Source organism: Acipenser ruthenus, chromosome 15 (genome assembly GCF_902713425.1).
Source record: "Acipenser ruthenus chromosome 15, fAciRut3.2 maternal haplotype, whole genome shotgun sequence".
NCBI classification, from domain to species: Eukaryota; Metazoa; Chordata; class Actinopteri; order Acipenseriformes; family Acipenseridae; genus Acipenser; species Acipenser ruthenus.
The window spans coordinates 28,588,323-28,609,421 of NC_081203.1; the positions used below are offsets into that span (position 1 = coordinate 28,588,323).

The following is a 21,099-nucleotide window of genomic DNA, read 5'->3' on the forward strand; positions in this document are numbered from 1 at the left end:
CAGTAACAGTTACGTTAGGCCATAAAAAATGTTTGTTTCCCCCACAAAAACTGTTTTTCTGAACAGAATAAAGTTTGAAATAAGTTTGATATTGTTGCTTGTTCTTAAATGTCGTGATATCTTTGCAGTAAGTTTACAAACTAGTCAGCATTGGCAATAACCGTGACCACACACTGCTGTGCAGAGCATGTAGATTAGATTTGTCATTTCATCAGCTCTTAAATTCTGTGAATAGCTCTTGTTTGGGTTAAGTACTAACCACCACACTACTGAATTACTCTACTAGACATGAAATTGGGCCGTGTTTTTAAAATCCAAAAAAGATTTATTGGTTTTATCAACATTGGCACCCTGAAAGTACAAGAAAATCTAGTATGCTTCAATATTGTTGATTTCAGATTTGAAAGTCAGAGTAGCATATGGCATAAGACACAATGAGATAAGGGGCAAATATGGGAATTTCAGAGGACTGAATCATTCAAAACTGCATGGTATCAACATTTTAGGATATGGCTGTATGTTAAATTCTTTCAGGAACTGGTCACAATACAGTTGACAAATATAATAGGCTTAAACTACTAGAACATTACAGTACAACTTAAAACACAATTGCATGTTTGCAATATTCCAGCATTGGGATGGTCTTGTACTGTAAGAGATGTTTATTATCTCAGGAGTTTCATGGCATGGATTAACAAATACAGTAAACTAACTATAATATGTTTAATATATAGATACATAAATGCTACAATCTGGTCTAAACCAATGTACAGCAGAATTTCTATTAACTACAAACTCTCTATTTTGACAGTATGCCTCTAATTAAAACAAAAACGACCTCCTGTTGACTTTATGAGCTTGTATTGCAAGAGCTGCAGTGCACAATATCAAGCAGCAAGGTAAGAGTCATACTTGCTCACAGCAGCATTCAACAATGGTTATTAAAGGACGTAACCAAGACTAAATGGACTTGTAACCACTGTTAATTTCCTGAGGGGTAAATCACCTGTACCAGAATCGCAGTACCTCGGGAAATTATATCAGCAGTTGTTATGGAACAGCCCACTATAATTACACTCAAATTGATTGCGTTTCCTCTAAATGATGATTACACTAGTTCTAAATTCCATATGTCACTGGACATCTTGAAGTAGCAACTTGTGCATTTGAACTATTTTCTTGCAGATATTCTAATAAGTATAGGACAAATATTAAGACTTTAATTCCAATACCAAATTATACTTCTGTAGGAAAATAAGCCTTTTTCATAGAAGTACAACAATATCCATATAAAACAATCACTGAACTGGATTCCGGATTTGCTTTCTTTCTTTTCCCAATTTGTGTTAACGATTTCTGTCAGGATAACTGGTAAACTGTGCATTTAAAATTAGTATTAATTATACATACCACCGTGCATAGGCATAATTTTAATTATGGCAGGTTTTAAAATGTGCTGTTCCAGAATATTGTCACTAAAATTAACATGTAGTCCTAGGCCAAATTCCAAAGAAAAGTGCAAAAGCCCCTACAAGAAAGATACTCAACCATATTCCCATGATTCAAATAACAGTTTGAGCACAGATTCCACTGCACCTCCCACTTATATTCGCATTGTAGGCAAAGGTAAAAAATAAATAAAATAAAAAATATGCCTGCAGGCTACTGTATAGTGCAGTAACTGTTCTGGGTGAACTGACATTCATCGGAACACCTTAAATTCTTAAGAAAGGAAAACTGCTCACATTGCCTTTTTGATATACATACTGCAACGCTACTTCTGCAAAGCTATGTGGCCTCTGCTTTTAGATCAGTACTTTGCTGGAAGTCTAGGTGATTCAGATGAAGTTGCTTAATAAACAATTCAAGCGCACAGTCCAGCATGTTTAGTACGAAAAGTTGTTTACAAGCGTTGACATATTTAACACAGTGTAATGTTTCGCACAATTCCATGGGCAGAAGACTATAAGCGTGTAGCTTCTGTAAATTACTCTGACATTACACAGATACATGTTTGCCAAGGTATGACTACGTAAATACTGTCGTTTGATCAACTCCTGGTCTTGTATGGCTTGTGGTAAAAGCAAATCCACACGTATTTGACATGCTGGCTTTCAATGTAAAAACAAAGAAATAATCCACAGACGTATTTGACACACCCATAAACCAATTATTGTACAAATGAAATGTACTAGAAAACTATTTTCAAATTGTTTAAAAGTCGTGCAAAAAAAGCAAAAAAAAAAAACACGACGAATGGTAAAATAAAGCAAATCAACGTTTTGCTTAGTAAATAAATAATTACCGGTAACTCAAAACAAAAAGGCTACCTCAAAAGCTATCGTTAACATTCTTCTGACCAGATTACAGCGAGAGTCCGTAAATACACAGCATGGGCGTTAATGGAAAACAATATATAAACCCAAGCAACCGCCAAACCAGACCTCTACGAAAATCGTACCTTAGCAATTAATTTCAGGAGAGTAACTCCAACATTGCAGTCTCACAACAACAAGACCCACATGTCAGCAGCAGGATCATAAGAATTAAATCATTTTAAGCTCACCTATGACAATTCGTAGGTGTTTGAGGCGAGTCAGGACATCCTTTTTGGTCTCCAGTACTTTCTGTGTCGATTTCTTAACGTCCCCATGCGTTTTTTTAGAAAACATACCGAAAGCAAATAGAGGGACCAGAAAAGGGACCCCCCCTGTGTAGCTTCAAATTAAAAAATAAATCTGCAACCGTTATCATTTAAAATTGAGACTGTTTCAAATAACTCTACATGTTATATAAAATAAATAAATAGATAAATAAATAAAATGAACGGGAATCTTTGCGTTTTGCAGAAAAAAACTCACACGAATCGCACCTCACACACAACACTGCCTTTCTCCCAAACAGAATAAATGTCTTCAAATATGGCGGAGAGTTCAAGACAAGAAAACAAACTAATCAAGACAGAGCAATCCACCCCCTATTACTGCAAAAAAAAAGTTGAATTTATTCTTCCTGTTTGTAAATAAAACCCTTAAACTTTTATTTTTTCAACATTAGAATAATTGTTGGGCTTTTTTGTGATGAGTTCTAGTTCCGCGACAGTGGGACATCTAGTTGTCATGGAAACGGCAGAAAGCTGTCCTTTGCTTAGTTTGAGGATTTTTTGTCAGGACCCACAATTATTAGTATATTATTTTGATGTTTTTTTTTTTCTGCAGTCTTCAGTGTTATTGCCATCTAAACACAAGTGTGACACTTAATCATACTTAACGTGGAGGTATTACAGGGCACATTTTACCTGCTTACAACTGAACAGGCCTATTTTAAGGGGAAGGAATGATTCCTGAAAAAGCCACAACACTATCGAAGCACCAGAGGCGTATTGCGTATTGACTTGGACGTGGATGTGATTACAGCGTACCGTTATACGTCTCAAAGTAAAACAAATCAGTTGTTTATTTTTTTAAACTGTCGATAAAATACCACACCCCAGTACTTACAAATGTTATTTAGTGAGCAAAGTTACAAAGTTATAATATCTATGTATATAAAAAGCTAGACACTCGAAATCCAACATGTTCAGAAGGTAGCAGTTTTGTTTTCTTATTATAAAAACATAAATTACTTGGCATGCAAAACATTTTTAACGGTAAACTAAACTGCCAATCCAAAAAAAAAATCGATTTAAGAACGCGCTTAACTTCATGGATCAAATTACTTATAAGTATCTTTTCATAGTCAGTTGATTAGTATAGGCTGCCAGACGCTTTATGTTTGTAAACTGAAAAAAAGAGAAACGTGCCAAAAAAGCGCATAGCATTGTGGGACATATATTTTCAACCATCTCCCATTCCGTATACTTTCCTTTTGGACAAAACACCTGTGAACTTCAACTCCCAGAAAACTAAGAGTGGAAAATAGCGCGAGTCAACCAGCCATGGTATGCCTCAAATCCCACCCCTCTTAAACCCGATTGGACTAGGTCATCATGTTTCTCCTTCTAATGCACGCGATTGGCTAAAATAACTGCCCATAACCGCCCCCACCAAACTAAGATTCTGGTTAGGTTGTTACCGAGCTTTGCATTCAACTTGTTAAAAAATAGGAGAATTGGTACATTTGGGATCTCTCAGCCGTTTAAGAAAAGTTAACAGATACAATGCCGGTGCATTCGAGGGAGAAGAAGGAGAGTAACCATGAAGAAATGGAGGTCGATTACCCGGAGCACGACGGCAGCAGCTCCGACGAAGAGGACACAGAGAGCTCTTCAGTTTCGGAAGATGGAGACAGTTCAGGTGGGGGTACTTGAAATATTTTCATTTTAAAATCGGTTTCTTTAGTTATAGCACATTCGTGTTCACGTTATTTTGGGGTAATTCTGTATTTCATTGCGAATTCTTAGAAGGCACGAGGATGCAAGCTGTGTTTTTTTTGTTTTTTGTTTTTTTTTTTTTGTATTTTGCTACCGCGCCGTTGCGGTAAATTGCTAACACTGTAGTAAAACAGGATTGTAAACAATGTACTGTAACACATACGTTCATTACGATGTGCTTTAAAATAGGTACGATAAGGTGTGTGTTATTTTTTTGGTCACCCTATGTTATAAACCCGTTTTATTTGTCTAGTTGGGTGACCTGATTGAGTGGGTCTGAAATACGGAACAGACCCTGATTTACTTACGAATAGATCGTAGAGCTCAATGAAAAACAAACACATTTAAATTGACAGCATTGTTAGAAAATGGAACAATTGCTAGAGAACGAGAATGCCCCGCCGTGTTGCTGAAAAATAACTCGTTGTCAGTGTGATTTTTTTTAATGCATTCTCTAGCCAGCTGATCTTGTTATAAGTTAGAAATTGCAAACAAACTGTAAAGTTCCCGCTAAGCAAAACGTGACTACGTATGCATAAATTGGCACAATGGATTGTTTTGCATAAGGCAACTTTGTGGGATGAGGTTTAATTTATATTCTGTACTGCAGTGATTTATAATACATTTCCAAATAATTTTCACTGACCGTGACTGTCACAACTAGCTTTAAATGTTGTTTTTAAACACCTTTTTATTCAGAGATGGATGATGAAGACTGCGAAAGGAGAAGAGTTGAATGCTTAGACGAAATGACTAACCTAGAGAAACAGTTTACAGATCTGAAAGACCAGTAAGTCCTACTGTTAAAAGCAGAATAAACAGTGTACCATATTAAAATGTCCACCTAGGTATAATTCATGTTGTTTTGGTTTCAGTTTTTTATTACATCTTTAAAAACGTATTTTGAAATGCTTTATGTTTTAGCATGCCTTGTAGCAATGTTTTCTCTGCTTAAAGACCCTACAACATGCTTCTAGTTAGTTCTCCACATAAGCTTTTTGCATCGTCAGTGCGAGAGAGAAACTTGCCTGCAACACACGTGCCAGCATTCTTTTAATGTTTGGTTTATTTTTAAGTCATACATTTTGGCTTGAATATGTGTACACATTCAAACGCATGATAGCTGGTCAACCTGAATTCCCTTTCTTATGGTTAGGCTTTATAAGGAACGACTCAGTCAGGTGGATGCCAAGTTACAAGAAGTAATTGCTGGAAAGGCACAAGAATACCTGGAGCCATTGGCCACTCTACAGGACAACATGCAGATTAGAAGTAAAGTGGCAGGTAAGCAGCGTTTCCATGCAAGATGTTTAAGAAATATGCAGCAATGAGTGCTTGTGTCTTATTTATTTTGTAATTCTCTATTGCCGATCCTTCACAATGCTCTAGTCGAGTGTTCTTTTTTTTCACAAATATCCTGCATTATTGTGTTCTGTCCACAGGGATCTATAGAGAGCTTTCTTTAGAATCTGTGAAGAACAAGTATGACTGTGAAATTCAAGCAGCTTTCCAGCACTGGGAGGTGAGTACCCTGGCCTTTGAACCCTGTTCACAAGAATGTGTGTGTGTGTGGTTGTTTTTTTTTTTATTTTTTTTTTTATAAATGTTCCAGAATCTGTGTTCATCCTGGTTATATTTTCTCTTCCTTGGTGTAACGGAGCAGGCTAGCTTCTTATGCATGTGTGCCAGACATCATTCGGATCCTTCTCATTATGCCCTTCTTTCCCAAGAGTGAAAAATTGCTTTTATTCGACACTGTTCAAAGCGAACTGGAAGAGAAAATCAGAAGACTTGAAGAAGATAGGCACAATATAGACATCACTTCAGGTAAGGCTGATTTCAGGATGCTAAGATGTGGTTGTATTTGTAGTGGGTAGATTACACAGGCAAGGAAAGGGAAGCATTCATTCAACTTGGCAAGAAACAACTTTGATTCTGTTAGCAATTACATAATCCATGTTGGTGAAAGATAAAGATCAGTCGTAAATTATTATTCACTTCAACTAAAACTTAGTAAGTATTACCATAGTGTGTGCTTTAAGATTTTCATAGTATATTGAGCTTCTATTAAAGTGCCCTACATTTTATTTCTAAAATATAGTAAAAAGTTTTTGCAAAGTGTCAGCCAACTTGTTGGTTTTGTTTGTGGTAACAATATGTCTGAAACAGCTGAACAGATCTCTTTTAAACTGCAGTTTATATTGTATTTTATTTCCTTTAGAATTATGGAATGATGAAATCCAGTCAAGGAAGAACAAGAAAAAGGATCCCTTTAGCCCTGATAAAAAGAAGAAGCCAATTGTTGTGTCAGATATCCTTTTGAGCTTGAGAAATCTTGGAATGATGGATTTGCCAACAAATGGTTTTGTTTCTTTGTTTCTGTGTATTCTTTTTCATTGTAGTTTCCATAACTTTCTCACGACCATATATAGTTTACATGCTGCAAGATCTTGATATACTTGAAGACTGGACCGCGATTAGAAAGGTATTTATGATCCCAATCGTGCTTATTTAAAAAAACAAACAATGCAGCCCTTTCAAGTATAATTGTATATAAAGCTTCACCCCTGCAGAAGGAATACATGTTTCTTCAGTACAGATTTTATTTATTTTTTTCCCCAGGCCATGGCTACATTGGGACCCCACAGAGTAAAACCTGAAAGTAAGGATCAAACATGTTTTATATTTGCTTCCATGTTTTGTTAGTATGTTTTATGGTTAAACACAATTCACCTGAAGCTTAAACAGCTGTGAATCTATACTAATAAGACATATATTATTATTATACCTGGGAACACCTATTCACAAAAATGTCCAACAAAATAATTGCCTAAAAGATAAATAGGGCCCATTATCACCACAGTTTAACAGGCTTGCATTTCAAACTCTGAACATTTCCTCTTCCAGCTTCTACAAAAGGTGAAAAACATCAGCACAGTGCCCGATCAGAAGAGGGAAGGTTATTTTATGATGGAGAGTGGTACAGCCGTGGGCAAACGATATGCATTGACAAGAAAGATGAATATCCTACAAGGTAAGATGATCCAGACAGGTGGTATTTCATGATGTACATTTTTGCATCTGCAAGCCCTGAGCATTCATATTAAATCATGTTTCTAATTGGTTTCTTTTGTTTTTTTTTATGCAGTGCCATAATAACCACCATAAACCACGATGAAGTCTGGTTCAAAAGACTGGATGGCAGCAAGTCTAAGCTATATATTTCCCAGCTTCAGAAAGGAAAATACACCATAAAACACTCCTAGTCGTCTTTTTTCCATCATTTAATTCTAAGGAGTATAAACTGGTGCCATAAAATGTATCGCACATTTTTTTATATATACCTAGGTCTCAATTCTTTTCATTGCTTAAAGCTAGTAGATTTTTTGTTCTCCATAATGTATACTGTGTATATTGTATATACTGTTACTCCAGGTGCCATGGATAATTGCAGTTAGTGTTTTTGTTCTTTTTTTTTATTTTTGTGACTTGCCGTCTTTCCCCCTCCCTGGAGGAAATGAGAGGTGCTGCCAATAGTAGTGATCAGTTTAATCTGGGTGCTGAAAGAATTCCAGAGCGGTATTTTCACGACCATACAGCGTTTTGGAAAGGGTTGTCAACAGGTTTAAGATGGATACCACACAGGGCTCCAAACAGGAACAAATATCCGCATTTTGTCCTTTTGAACATGGGTATATAAAACAGCCTCGATCGTAAGCCGATATGGTAATAGCTCATGTATGTTACTCTGCAGGCTTAGCCAATGTATATCATTTTAAAAGGTTAATTGGGTAGAAGTTAATGCTTATTTTAAAATTTTGGGAATGGTTCTTAAGCACTTTAGCTTTGTTTCTACTACCCAACACTGTACTGGAATCCATTGTTCATGGCTGTGCTGATCTTTGTGTGTTACATTGTAGATGGAATCATGTTTAATGGTGGGTTAAATGAGAATGGTGCCTTAAGGAGAAGAGTGGTCTGGCATGCATTTGAGCACTTAACGGTTATTGGTGGAAATAAAGCTTTACAGTCACCTTTGTGACAGTTCTCTGCTGATATAATTCCTGCCAAAACCTTGTCTCTGACTGCTTCACCAGGTGTGAATATGGGCCCTGCTGTCCCCAGTAACCCACTCTCCTCACTGCAGAGCACTGAGATTTAACCACCTCACCAGGAACTGTTGCTCTATTTACCTCATTGATTACTGCTGCTATCATGGTTTCACATGAGTATTTTTCTTTTTTTCCTGCCACTATTCACCTACAGGAAGGAAGTCATGATGATCAGTGTTTTTTCTACAGACAAAGACATATATGTATTACTGTGTTAGGTAAACAATTAGGATTTCATGTAGTGTTTCTATATTTTCATGAAGGTAGAGGTGACTATTCCTGCGCAGCAATTTGAGAAAGTAAAGAGGAAAATCTGACAAATTCCATTTAAGTTTACTGAAGGTTTGCATTTAAATAATGTCTGTCTAAAATTTGATTTTACAAAATAAATATATATATATAATTAGATATGACATTGGAGACACATTCAATCCCAGTGTTAATGGAAGCAAGTTCCACTAAAAACCTGCAGTATAAGCCTACCTCTGAAGAAGACTCCTCAGAATGGCAGTTTTGTGGAATAAGAATTGCCAGATTACATTGCTGCTGTCCACAAAACAGTGCTGACGGTGTGTAAATATATTGCTTTTGTACTGCCTTCTTGTTACGGGGAGGGCTTAACATCTCGTAAATACATATTTAGTTTATGCATAATTAAATAGTGACTATTATATGTAATTATTTTCAATGTAATATGCTTTGTTTAAAATATAAAGCACAGCTCTCCAAATACAAGTGTATACTGTATTTCTTATGTACTGTAAACTGAAAAGTACAGTAGAATTAAATATAAAAGGGATAAAACAAAAGCTTGTTTATTTTTAATGTTGATAAATAACTATTGTAGTTATGTTGTGTTAAAGATTTTAGAATGGAAAATTATAACAATATGCAGCAATGTATTGTTTCAGATGGACAATATTGAATGACTTGCAGGAAGATGATTGTTAACAGTAGACTATTGTGTTATAAGACCATACTTGCATCATGCTATGAATTTGTACATACAATAAATACTGTGCTGCCATTCAAGGATGCTGTCTAATTAAAAGCAAGCTCATGTTCACCATTCATTACCCACTGTTATTTTTGTTATGCATTCTAGTGTTACAATGCCTCCATTCTAGATTTCAAGTTAAAAGGTTGAATTAGCCATTTTTTTACATAATGATCTTCCAGACCTGGCAATGTAACAAACTAGTTTTGAGTTTGGGCTACTTTTTGAATCAGGCTTTCCAGTACTGAAGCAGTGGTTTTATCCATCTGCTGCACAACACTGCTCTTACGGTGATTTGTAGGGAAGAATCCTTCTAGACATGAGACACAAAGTGTGTATCGACAAAATATGCAATCACATAAGTACTCAAAATAAACATGCAATATAGTCTCGATGGCTTGTTCCATATTTTTAGAAAGCCATCCAGTTTTTGATCAGCCCAACTTGGTAAATGCAGAGCACATATTGTGATGGACTACCAGTATATGAACATTACTAAAGTTTAACACGTTGATAATTTGTCTTGTGCATCAGCCACAGAATAAGTTCAGCCAGTGAGAGCTAAATACAAGCACGTTGCTAATAGCGACCACTCGAGAGCCTGTCTAAGTGTTTTTCTATATCCAATGATTTAACATGGGGATTCATCAGTGGTGGCTGTAGAGAGATGGTCCTATTAAACAGGTGGTCTTCAAGAAAGCTGTAGTTTAAAAGTTATTCATGCAACTAGCTTTTCAAACCAATCCAAAAAATTAAATTTTACTTAAAAAACACGATGATGCATTTTCAGAACACTGCAAAACGTGTATTTTGTTATTATTCCAACTGATTGAAGACTCGTTTGATGAGTAGGAGAGCAACTTAAAACTATGCTATATAAAATCTCATGTCATTGCTCACACAGGTAATTGGCATGTAACTTCATGACATGTAGACATGTACAATTGATAGCTAACATGTTTGTGTTGTGTTTCTCCAGATGCATTCAAAATAAATATAATAGTAATTAAAATGACTAATCCTTAGCAGTGAACGCAACATATATACCCATGTGGTGGTGTTTTGGGTAACAACTAAACATACTGAAACAGTTCCGAAACTCATTAGATCCAGCTTAACTCGTTTGAGGTGGGATCCTAATGCAACTCATCTATATTTGAAAGCACATCCTGTAGTACAGCTAGGAAGCCCAGGTCCAATCAAGACACGTTTCTCTTGAAATTCATCGACACTCTGGATTGCATAGTTGATTCTGGTACTGTGTGCAATCAATTGAAACATAGTGTTGCTTGTGCTGGGTCCAGAGATGTTTGCATTTGTGCTGTAGTGTTTTGCTTGTAGAAGTAATAAACACCTCGGGAGCCCGCTACTTTAGGTCAAAAGGCACGTCACACATTACAAAAATGTATATAACCCAATAAGCCACATGGAAAATGTACCTTATATACGGGTATTTATATTGTTAATAAAAGTGCGATTTTTTTCAGACTTTGTACGCTAGTTACAATATACTGATTTATTTTAAAAAGTAAATCATTTCCGTGTTGTTGCTTTATTTTTGATCCTATATTGTGATACCGTTTTTCTTAATTGCAGTACAACTTTGTACCTGAATATTTACAATATAACTTTTGTTTAATTCAGCAAACCCAATTTAATAGTCACAATAAAAAGATTTGTACCCATCATTTCAAAGGCGTACAGTATCGAGTTACTAGCTGTCAGTATGAGATTTATTTTTTCTTCTCCACTAGATGTCGCTATTTCCCTTCCTTCTTCTGTCTTGCCGCAGGAGCTGCCTACTCAGTTTGTTGTGGTCTCCGATTCCCGGTCTCCGTTTTTCGGGAAGATGACAGCGAAGAAGTCGGGGTCACGGTTGGAGACAGAGATCGAGCGGTGCCGCTCTGAGGGACAATGGGACAGAATCCCAGAGCTTATTAGACAGCTGTCTGTCAAACTAATCGCAAACGGTAGGAAGCTGCAAATATATTATGATCTGTAAATACAGGGCCTGCTGTGCAACCAAAAGCCTGGGGATTTTCTGATAGAATCGTTGCAAAGTAGATGGATGAATTGGAGGGATACTTGTTATGAATACAAGTGCCTGAGAGTTCAGGGTATTTAGAAAGAAGGTGAATTGTCACAAAACGTAAATGTTCTATTTGTAATATAAAGATAAATATTGTAGTTTGTTTACAGTTCATTTAGTCATAGCAAGTAGTATATATATATATATATATATATATATATATATATATATATATATATATCTTTACTTTTAATTTTTTTGCTGGTTACAGCGTTGTTTTAAAATTAAACACGGTAAAGATTTGTCTGGATACCCGTCAATCAGTTAATGTTATTCACAATTTACTTGGGGTAACTTGGAGTTCCCGAAGCGAGATTAATGAGGAAAAGTAGGCTGGGCCAGCAGTATTCGTTTTTCAAGTGACTGTTTTTACTGCACTATGTATAGTGACACTGTCAGATGCTAGTGGAGACATTTCCTTGGTCAAAGTGAGTGTTTAGGAATAAAGGGATACGTTTTAAATAACTCCCAGCAGTTTGTATTTTTTAATGCATGATACCACTGACTTTAATGGGCTAGTATTGTGCAGTCATAATTAATATATATATATTTATATAAAATATCAATGATAAACCCTGTCCTGAACACCATTACAATATATCACACTGAAGTATGTGGTCTGTCCTGCAGGAAACCTGGAATTTCCTCCAGCATGTTCCTACATTTCCACAGTTCAGCAGTTTTTTCACTGAAAGATAATTATTAAATGCTACATAAATCTAACAAAATATAAATGACGTCTTCACTGTTGAGATAGAAATTCACATCCCACATACCCAGAATCTTTATTTGAAGCCAGAAGTAGAGTAAGAAATATAACTGGTGAATTAACTCCAGTCACTTCAGGGGATACCTTACCTCTGCATGTGACATTAAGACTACTAGAGATCAATGAAATGACCTGTGAACTTCAAAAAGTACGTCCCTGGTGATGGGGATATAGCCTAGTGGCTGTCAGTCCATCATACTTACAGCTGGTTTCACAGACCCCCGAATAGCATTAGTCTTGGAGTTCCTTACCTAAAGCAGCATTAGGTATAATTAGTACTGATCATAAAATTGGTAAAAAAAAAAAACATTTAGCACGGGTTACACACTTACTTTTTTACATGCATACTATGTACTGTATATTGATCATCTCCAGTACTATTTCGTTACCGATGGTGTCATTTTAAATTCAGCTGAAGATGTATGCTGCTAACATGTTTGCTTTTTCCGAAGCACAAGCTTATTGATGGAATGTTCTACCTTTATTATTAATGGACTTGCATTCATTTTGCAGATGATTTGGCTGAGCTATTATTGGGGGAAGCCAAGCTTCAGCAGTACCTCAAAGAGAACCCTATCAAACAGGGAGCGAGCCCTCGCGGAGCCAAGCCAAAGCTGGTTGAAGTCAGGAAACACCTGACAGCAGCTCTTGACAGAGGAAATCTAAAGGTAAAACTTATCCACTTGTATTTGCATAATAGGATGACAAAGGATGACTAGAGTTTAGCATGAGACATTTTGATGGCAGAGAGACTACCAATGTGGAATTGAAATCTCTGAACCATCAATATTTTAACTTTTAAGGTTGTCATAAAAAGCCACTGGGCTACTTGGTATTCTCTGTGCCCAACTGGAGATCAGCTTAGTCTGTACACTGCCAGTTTTAAGCTGACATTGCACTTCCCCTTTGCTTTGACATGCTATTACTATGATAGGTTGTGATAAGTGATAGTCACTTCTCTTTTTTTTTTTTTTAATGCCACTGCAGGTCCCTTATATCCAACACTGAGCTGGCATTACAAAGCCCATAGCAGTTGACGTTTCCACATAGATTTGATAGAGCTTTGTCACTTCTGGCCTGTTGGCAGGATAGTTTTTGTTCTGACAACCTCCTGCAGGTCATTAGGAGTGATGTTACATTTCCCATGGCTGTTATTCCCATTCTTTGGGCCAACTAGCACAGAAGTGGAACTCATGTTATGACAAAGAATTGACACTGTACTACTTTTCTCTCTTTTCTCTCTTTAAAGTCTGAGTACATGCAAGAGGCCAGTTTATTAATGGCCAAGTTGAACTATGTGGAAGGCAATTACAGGGAGGCTCTCAGCAATTACTTCAAAATTGGCCTTGATGATCTGCAGCTGGTTGGCATCCCTGTTTATAGGTTGTCAATGATCGCTGAAGCATACGCAACAAAAGGTGAGTAATGGGCACTGAGATACCTCTTAGAGACATGCTCCTCAATACGCAGTACCTTTGATTAGTAAACTCAACTGAGAACTGTATGAAGCAAACAACACCGCTTTCTATTAACCATGAAGTCAATTAAGTATTTGAAAACCCTGATTAGGGACCCACCAGCTAAACTCAAATTAATGTGGTTATTATTGTAGGTTGTATCCCCTTTGGAAACCTTGTATGAACCTTGAGCAGATGGTTAGCACATACTGCAGTTACATTTTTGCAAATCTCGATTCTGGCTATATACATAAATTCAACTGCACAGGATTGAGTAAAAAAAAAAAAAAAAAAAAAAAAAAAAAATATATATATATATATATATATATATATATATATATATATATATATATATATAGAAGCATGATTCATATTTACATCAATTAACATTAAAATGAATGTGGATCTCCCCAGGCCATTTCTTAGGATTGAAACACTAATATTCTCGAATGACTCATCTGCAAGAGAACATTTCTTCTGTTGTTGCAGATAGCCTTTAAAAAATTTGAATTTGAAGGTGTCTGTCATAAAAACATTTTTTTTTAATGAACTTCTGTCTTTGGTTGCCTAACGTTATTCATTTAACACATTATTAACATCAATGTGTTTGAGTAAAACCCAGCTAAAAATGCCTTTGGTTATTTTAATTATCTTTGGAAGATTTATTGCATAATGTTATTTTACAAAAGAACCCCTGTTATTGCATCAAGTTGCCAAAGATAAATGTCTTAATTACAATATCTTTCACCTAAGCCAGAAATTATAATAATTTATCAGCAAGAAATGTGAGTACCAGCAAGGCTAGCATTTTAGCTTACTCTCCTTCACCTGCTGTGAGCATTCTTCTGACCTCATCACAGCACCCCTATGTACACGAAGTAACGAACAGTTCAGTTTTATCCTGAGTAAAAAGTGTTCATAAACAAATATGCCTACGTTAATGTGCAGATGTTAATCTGGATTGTTGTGTTAATTAAATCTAAATAAATATTTCTCTACATTTTAATAGGTCTCCTAGAGAAGTGAAGTGTACAGAGCACTTATAGCAACATGCATGCCTCTGACTCATTCTGGTCCAGCTGGTATTTTTGCTTAGTTTTCTATTGAACTGCTGCCCCGGCCCAACCCTTTTGAGACAAGGTAGTTTTATTAGTATGTTTGAAAACGTAACAATGGTTTACATACAGCAGAATAGTACATCCTGGATTTAAACCCCTGTGGTACAAGTTATATTATTATTATTATTATTATTTATTTCTTAGCAGACGCCCTTATCCAGGGTGACTTACAATGGTTACAAGATATCACATTATTTTTACATACAATTACCCATTTATACAGTTGGGTTTTTACTGGAGCAATCTAGGTAAAGTACCTTGCTCAAGGGTACAGCAGCAGTGTCCCCACCGGGGATTGAACCCACGACCCTCCGGTCAAGAGTCCAGAGCCCTAACCACTACTCCACACTGCTGCCCTAATCAAATATATATTTACTGCACCGTTTATTTTTGAAGTGAAACTAAACTAAAACAGAATCTTGCATTTTAGTTGAACTATAGTGGATAACATATTTCTGGAAACAACTTGTAAAGGTCATGACATTTTTCATAATATCATGTGGAACAATATGTAAAAGTCAATTTCCGCAGCTGATGAACTCTAGCAATACATTTCCTATATAAATATTGAATCATTAACTGAACTACTCTGCACGAGAGCTGTCTGTTATTTGATTGTAGTTACAGTTTCCTGACAGATGATGGCAGTGGCGCTCAAGTTTTTACAAGAACCCAGTGATTGATTCTGTATTCCTTAACAGAATTTAATATAGCGTGTGGATAGATGTGGGCTTAACAAAGACTGTTTTGGAGGCATTCAGAATAGATGATGTTTGTTCTCAATCACTATGTTCTAAAGATAAAAACATTTTGTGTGTTTTATTCATTTTATATCATTAATTTCTTAGTTGTTTGCTGGCTTCATTTTCTAATCCTGACCTCACTTGCTTTGACGTGTATATTTGTCATAAAGCAGCATTTCTGTATTTTCTCTTAAAGCAGCAGGAAATGTAAAAGATAGGGCTTGACCGCTTTACAGTATGTGGGTTAATGGTGAAGTCAGGGTATCTGATGTGTTTATAAATAGACCTGTATTTTAGGTGAAACTGATAATAGTGCAGTTTACCCTTATTTAAATTTAATGAAGTACTTGATAATGTAACTGATAAGGGATTAGTCAGGTCTGTTTAAGTAATGCGGGAGCTTATTAGGCTGCGAAAGTGCCACACAATTATAAATTAATGATCTCAGGAAAACAGATTCTGAATGTTAATGCCAATTACAAGTGCCAGAATTCAAATGAAATCCTACTTGTTCTAGCTTTTAAAATATCAGTAATCCAGCCTTTACTGGGTTCCATTCCCATAGCCCTTCTCTCTTTCCTGTTCCTTCTGCCCTTATCCTAAGAGACAAATTAGTAAGTGAAACTTCATCTGTCCAATGAAATTCACCCCTTGCACGCTGACGAACTGTTACCCAGAGAGGACAGAGCACCCTGACAAATTTACTCTTGGAAACTTTCACTAATTTGGTATGAATTTGACTCCTCTATAGATTGTTGTGGAGTTGAAGCTTTCACTTTGTCATATTATTCAAAAGCAAGCTGATCAGATACAATTGAATTGAACAAACCATTACTGCTCCACAGTGTTTAATATGAATATACCTCCCATGTGACATGTTCTGCGGATATGAAGTGTATTTCTAGTATGCTGCCAGTAAATGGATTGTCACTTTAAATGTTGGCTGATGAAATCTCTGTTAAATATGCTCCATGGTATTGCAGTCTCAAGGTGCCCCCTTTTACTCGCTCAGTGAAATAATTCAATTTTCATTGTCTACCTATATAGATCCTAGACAGAACAGGTGTTTTATTCAAACCCTCTGTTCATTTCTTGATTACGACTGTCAGATTGCAGCTGTTGCCTAGTCAACCAGATGTCAACATTTTAATTTAAAAAATAACTTTTTTACTGCCTCTATTGTCGGTACAGTATTCATTTGCATTTACCTGCTAACCTATTTCCCTTTTCAACAGTTTTGATTTTGTATAAGATCTGATTTTTTGAAACCCCACATTTAAGCCCCTAATGTGATCTTTCACTGGGCTTGGTTTGTGCAGGTCAGTTGTTGTTTGCAGCAGATTGCCATGTTGAGATTTGATGGTCTTGTAATGTTTCTTTTAAAGGGTACATAAGGGCCTTTTTATTTTATTGTGTTACATGTTCCCATGTGTTGCTACAACTGTTTACATAAGGTGTGTGTATTGTTTTAATTTTTTTTTACATTAAACTTTTAAATTGCATTCCCTGCCTCAAGATGGCTTCCCATGTACCCACATGGACCTCTCAGAGCTACATTTTCCATCATCCTCCTGCTCACATATGTAACTGAGATGTATTTACCAGTGAGCAGGAGGATGATGGGAAATATAGTTCTGAGAGGTCCATGCAGGTACATGGGAAACTATCTTGAGGCAGAGAATGCAATTTAAAAGTTTCAAAAAGTGGTTAAAATGTAATAAAAATAAAAAATAAAACAATACACACACCTTACGTAAACAGTTGTAGCAACACATGGGAACATGTAACACAATAAAATAAAAAGGTCCTTATGTACCCTTTAATATGTTGGTTTCAACACTGATAGATTCTATCTTCTTTTGTTGTCAAATGTGTAAGATTTACATTTCAGCATACTCCTTAAAAGGCTAGAGTGTTTGCTCACATTTACCATGTCAACAGGAGGCCTTTTAAAAACTCCTTAAGTTTTTATTAATTAAATAGCTTTACACTGATGCTTACTATTTATAAAATACAGTAAAACCACCTAAAATAGACTTTCACCTACACTTGCCAGCCAGTAAACCCAAGACCAGTTAGTCTTTTTTAAATACTAGTGGATGACGTGCACAACAACATACGAATTGTCTCGGGCCTCAACTAATTCAACCTGAAGAGGGACAGGCTTGTTCTGGCATTTGTGATAATGCAACATGTTTCTAATTGTTTTTCTTTTTTGTTTGTAGGTTTGTGCCTGGAAAAAGTGCCAATGGCATCCCCAGTCAATCGACACACTGGTGGTGAACAGGAAATCATTACGTGCTATGAGAAATCGGGTGACATCGCACTGCTGTACCTGCAGGAAGTGGAGAAGGTAGGGCTGATTTCTTTATACTTTCTTTTTAAGGTTCAGTAACAGTTGGTTCCAGTGTACACTGATCATGACCCAAAGTAATTTAGGAACATATGGCATAATGAGACACACCCCTGAAAAATATGTTAGAACATAAGAACATAAGAAAGTTTACAAATGAGAGGAGGCCATTCGGCCCATCTTGCTTGTTTGGTTGTTAGTAGCTTATTGATCCCAGAATCTCATCAAGCAGCTTCCTGAAGGATCCCAGGGTGTCGGCTTCAACAACATTATGTTGTAAGGTCTGAAAATCTTTTCTCTGTAATTACCTCAATGCAAGAAGAAACACGTTTACCCTGAGCGAGACACTGTGTTTTTTTCAAGTAGGTCATGTTCACATTGTTCTCAGCCATTAAATAGGGTATTACTGTTATGAAATAAGTAATTGGGAAATGGAGGATCTGTGTGATACTTGCTGCAGGAATTCACATCAGCTGGTTCATAAATTGCTACTGGCTGCACCTCTGGAAAAATGCAGCAGTTTTGCCTGAGGATCAATGTGTTTTTCCTTGAAACAATGTTAATTACAGATACTTTCATAGACCAGTCTTTTTTTTTTTTTTTTTTTTAAATTTAGTCGTTGCCAATTATTTTTATTATTTTCTTCCAATTTGGAATGGCCAATTATTTATTACAGTCAGCTCACCGCTACCACCCCTGCGCTGACTCAGGAGGGCGAAGATGAACACACGCTGTCCTCCGAAGCGTGTGCCGTCAAGCCGACCGCTTTTTTTTCACACTGCAGACTCGCCATGCAGCCACCCAAGAGCTACAGCGTCGGAGGACAACACAGCTCTCGGGCAGCTACAGGCAAGCCCGCAGGCGCCTGGCCAGACTACAGGGGTCACTAGTGCGCGGTGAGCCGAGGACACCCTGACCGACCTAACCCTCCCTCCCCCCAGGCGACGCTCGGCCAATTGTGCGCCGCCCCTTGGGAGCTCCCGTCCTCGATCGGCAAAGGAATAGCCTGGATTCGAACTCGCAACTTGCAGGCTATAGAGCGCATCCTGCACTCACGTGGAGCGCCTTTACTGGATGCGCCACTCGGGAGCCCCATAGACCAGTCTTTTTAATGCAATTCTCGATTTTTATGGTTGATCAGGGCCACTTAAAGCTTAGAAGGAGTGTGTTAATATCTGAGCACAGAAAGGGTGTGTAAGTTGTGTTCTTCACAGAAGCCAAGTTAGCAGTGCATGGATAATTGCACAGTTACCATGTACACAGATACAGACCTCCCTCTCCTTAGGTTTTAATGTTATTAAAGAAGACTGCCAAGTTCTGAGAGAACAGGAGTCTCTTTCACTATTTACTCCCAGCTTGTAATGCTGACAGGAGTTCCATGATGTGGCTGAGCAGACCTCTGGGTAGTTACAGGAGCTTTGAGGCAGCTGAAGTTTTACTGGCAAGCTTTACTGACCTTGAAAACAATCCAATACCAAGTTTCTTGAACTGTGAATGCAACACTTTTTTATAGATAAAATGAAAACCTCCATTTGCATCTATTGGATCTCTTTATTATTATTTGTTGGCAAGGATCTGCAACACTAGTGCTTCCACGCAGAAGATCAGTATTCGCACTTTTCTTAGAAGAAAAAAAGATGAAAATCTGCATGGCTTACAGAGGAGTAACATAGTTTTTGTTTTGAGAAACTTGACATGTGAGATCTCTAGTGAACATCTTACAGCAAAGAAGCTGTTTAGTTCCCTTCTTGTGAAACTTGCATTTCACTTCAAACTACATTCAGCACTGAGGAAAGAGAAACCAGCTTTGTTTACTCTGCCTACGATTGGCTGACCTGTAGTCATGGAGTGAGTATTAGGAGCAGAACCAGTGATTACAAACTCAGAATTCATTGTGTTCTATATCCTTTAAATATGATGTCCTCTGGGACATTTATGTCATAGATGTATGGTTTTCCTGGCTGTGCCTTAGTTGTTGAATTTAACACAGGCTTCTGTAAAGTAACCTTTGCAGTCTCCCACAAGCAGGTCTTTTTCCAAGAAAAGAAAACCGCAGTAAACTCCGGCTGACCCTCTCCATATTAAGACCTCCTGACCATTAAAGAGCATGTAGCACATCTATCAAACACTCAGTAGTGCTGAATATAGAAATACTAAAAGAAACTTCAATTCAATGACGAATGTTTGTCCAAAGACTTTGCAAAAGACTTCTTGTCTTGAAAAATGACACGTATAGCAGATCACAGAATGCAGAGGCTCTACACAATGAAGTTGTAAAAACAAAATAATGTTTGTCACTGCGCTTATTTCAAGACCCACCAACAATGCAGCAACACAGCACCGTCGCATTAGTTTCAACTTGGTCCTATTTCCTATTTTCTGGTTTGAAATACAAGTTGCCCAGTGACAGCGTGGCAGCAGCTGAAGCAGGCATGTCTCCCAAGATGAGAAAACTAGAGAAACCAAAAGTACATTAAGAAAACTCGTGTACAGGTAAAAGTGTCAGTAATAAAAAAAAAGATAGTTAAATTGTGATACTAGCTCTTTAAGATCCCTCTGTCCTCCTTTTCTGAGGCAAAACCGTTCTACTGAGTGCTGCTAGTGGTCACAATTTTGAAATGGAGCAAATACATTTGTACATATTTGGATGTTTATAAAAAAGTATTTTAAAATTTGCAGGAGATATAATGAAATATGTTCTCTACAGTTAATTAAATGTTTTATACTAATTAGCAAAAGCTTCAGTTATGTAAACACATTTTTTTTTAAATGTGCAGTATTCCAAGTTTATCAAATTGTTTCATTAATCCAGATAGTTTTTGTCCTTGACTTCACATCTGCTTGACCATCTGTACATGAATACTTAAGCCATTTATACTGAAAGAGAATACAAAATGTTCGGGAGCTGCTTTTAGACTAGAGCGGAAAGAGTACATGTCATTTCTTTTCAAAATCAAGCTAGGTCTGACAGTACAGAAGTGAAACTTGTTCACCTTGTGCTCAGTCTTTACCTGCATACTGCTGCATTGAAGTGAGCTTGCAAACACTTAAGGACATTCTTTGCTCCACCGGCCCTATACAAGTTTAAC

At 36.9% G+C, this 21,099-nt stretch overlaps 3 protein-coding genes across 12 annotated transcripts in view; 2 read left to right on the top strand and 1 right to left on the bottom strand.

Moving 5' to 3' along the window:
• The window catches only part of LOC117421822 (ral GTPase-activating protein subunit alpha-1-like), a 45,223-nt gene extending 41,516 nt beyond the window's left edge, over nt 1–3,707 (bottom strand). For 2 of the 9 annotated variants that reach the window (XM_058987722.1, XM_058987721.1), the window contains exon 1: nt 2,567–3,701. In XM_058987722.1, the coding sequence (XP_058843705.1) occupies nt 2,567–2,672 (106 nt within the window). In that variant the 5' untranslated portion in view covers nt 2,673–3,701. Of the gene's footprint in view, nt 1–2,566 lie in introns of all 9 variants that reach the window. The other 7 variants (XR_009307403.1, XM_058987724.1, XM_058987725.1 and 4 more) reach the window with 7 other exon arrangements.
• A 245-nt stretch (nt 3,708–3,952) lies between these two features.
• LOC117411071 (breast cancer metastasis-suppressor 1-like protein-A) lies at nt 3,953–9,557 on the top strand. Its single transcript, XM_034018174.3, has 10 exons — nt 3,953–4,295; nt 5,072–5,162; nt 5,529–5,656; nt 5,815–5,894; nt 6,103–6,199; nt 6,594–6,683; nt 6,793–6,857; nt 6,995–7,034; nt 7,280–7,406; nt 7,521–9,557. Exons 1-10 carry the CDS (start codon nt 4,160–4,162, stop codon nt 7,636–7,638), a joined length of 972 nt encoding a protein of 323 aa, XP_033874065.2. The 5' UTR covers nt 3,953–4,159; the 3' UTR covers nt 7,639–9,557.
• Nucleotides 9,558–11,245: 1,688 nt separating this feature from the next.
• Nucleotides 11,246–21,099, top strand: part of LOC117422299 (tetratricopeptide repeat protein 7B) — a 38,648-nt gene continuing 28,794 nt past the window's right edge. Inside the window, exons 1-4 of one of the 2 annotated variants that reach the window (XM_058987731.1) lie at nt 11,246–11,451; nt 12,853–13,007; nt 13,589–13,757; nt 17,883–18,010. In XM_058987731.1, the coding sequence (XP_058843714.1) occupies nt 11,331–11,451; nt 12,853–13,007; nt 13,589–13,757; nt 17,883–18,010 (573 nt within the window). In that variant the 5' untranslated portion in view covers nt 11,246–11,330. The remainder of the gene's footprint in view (nt 11,452–12,852; nt 13,008–13,588; nt 13,758–17,882; nt 18,011–21,099) is intronic. The other variant, XM_058987730.1, reaches the window with a different exon arrangement.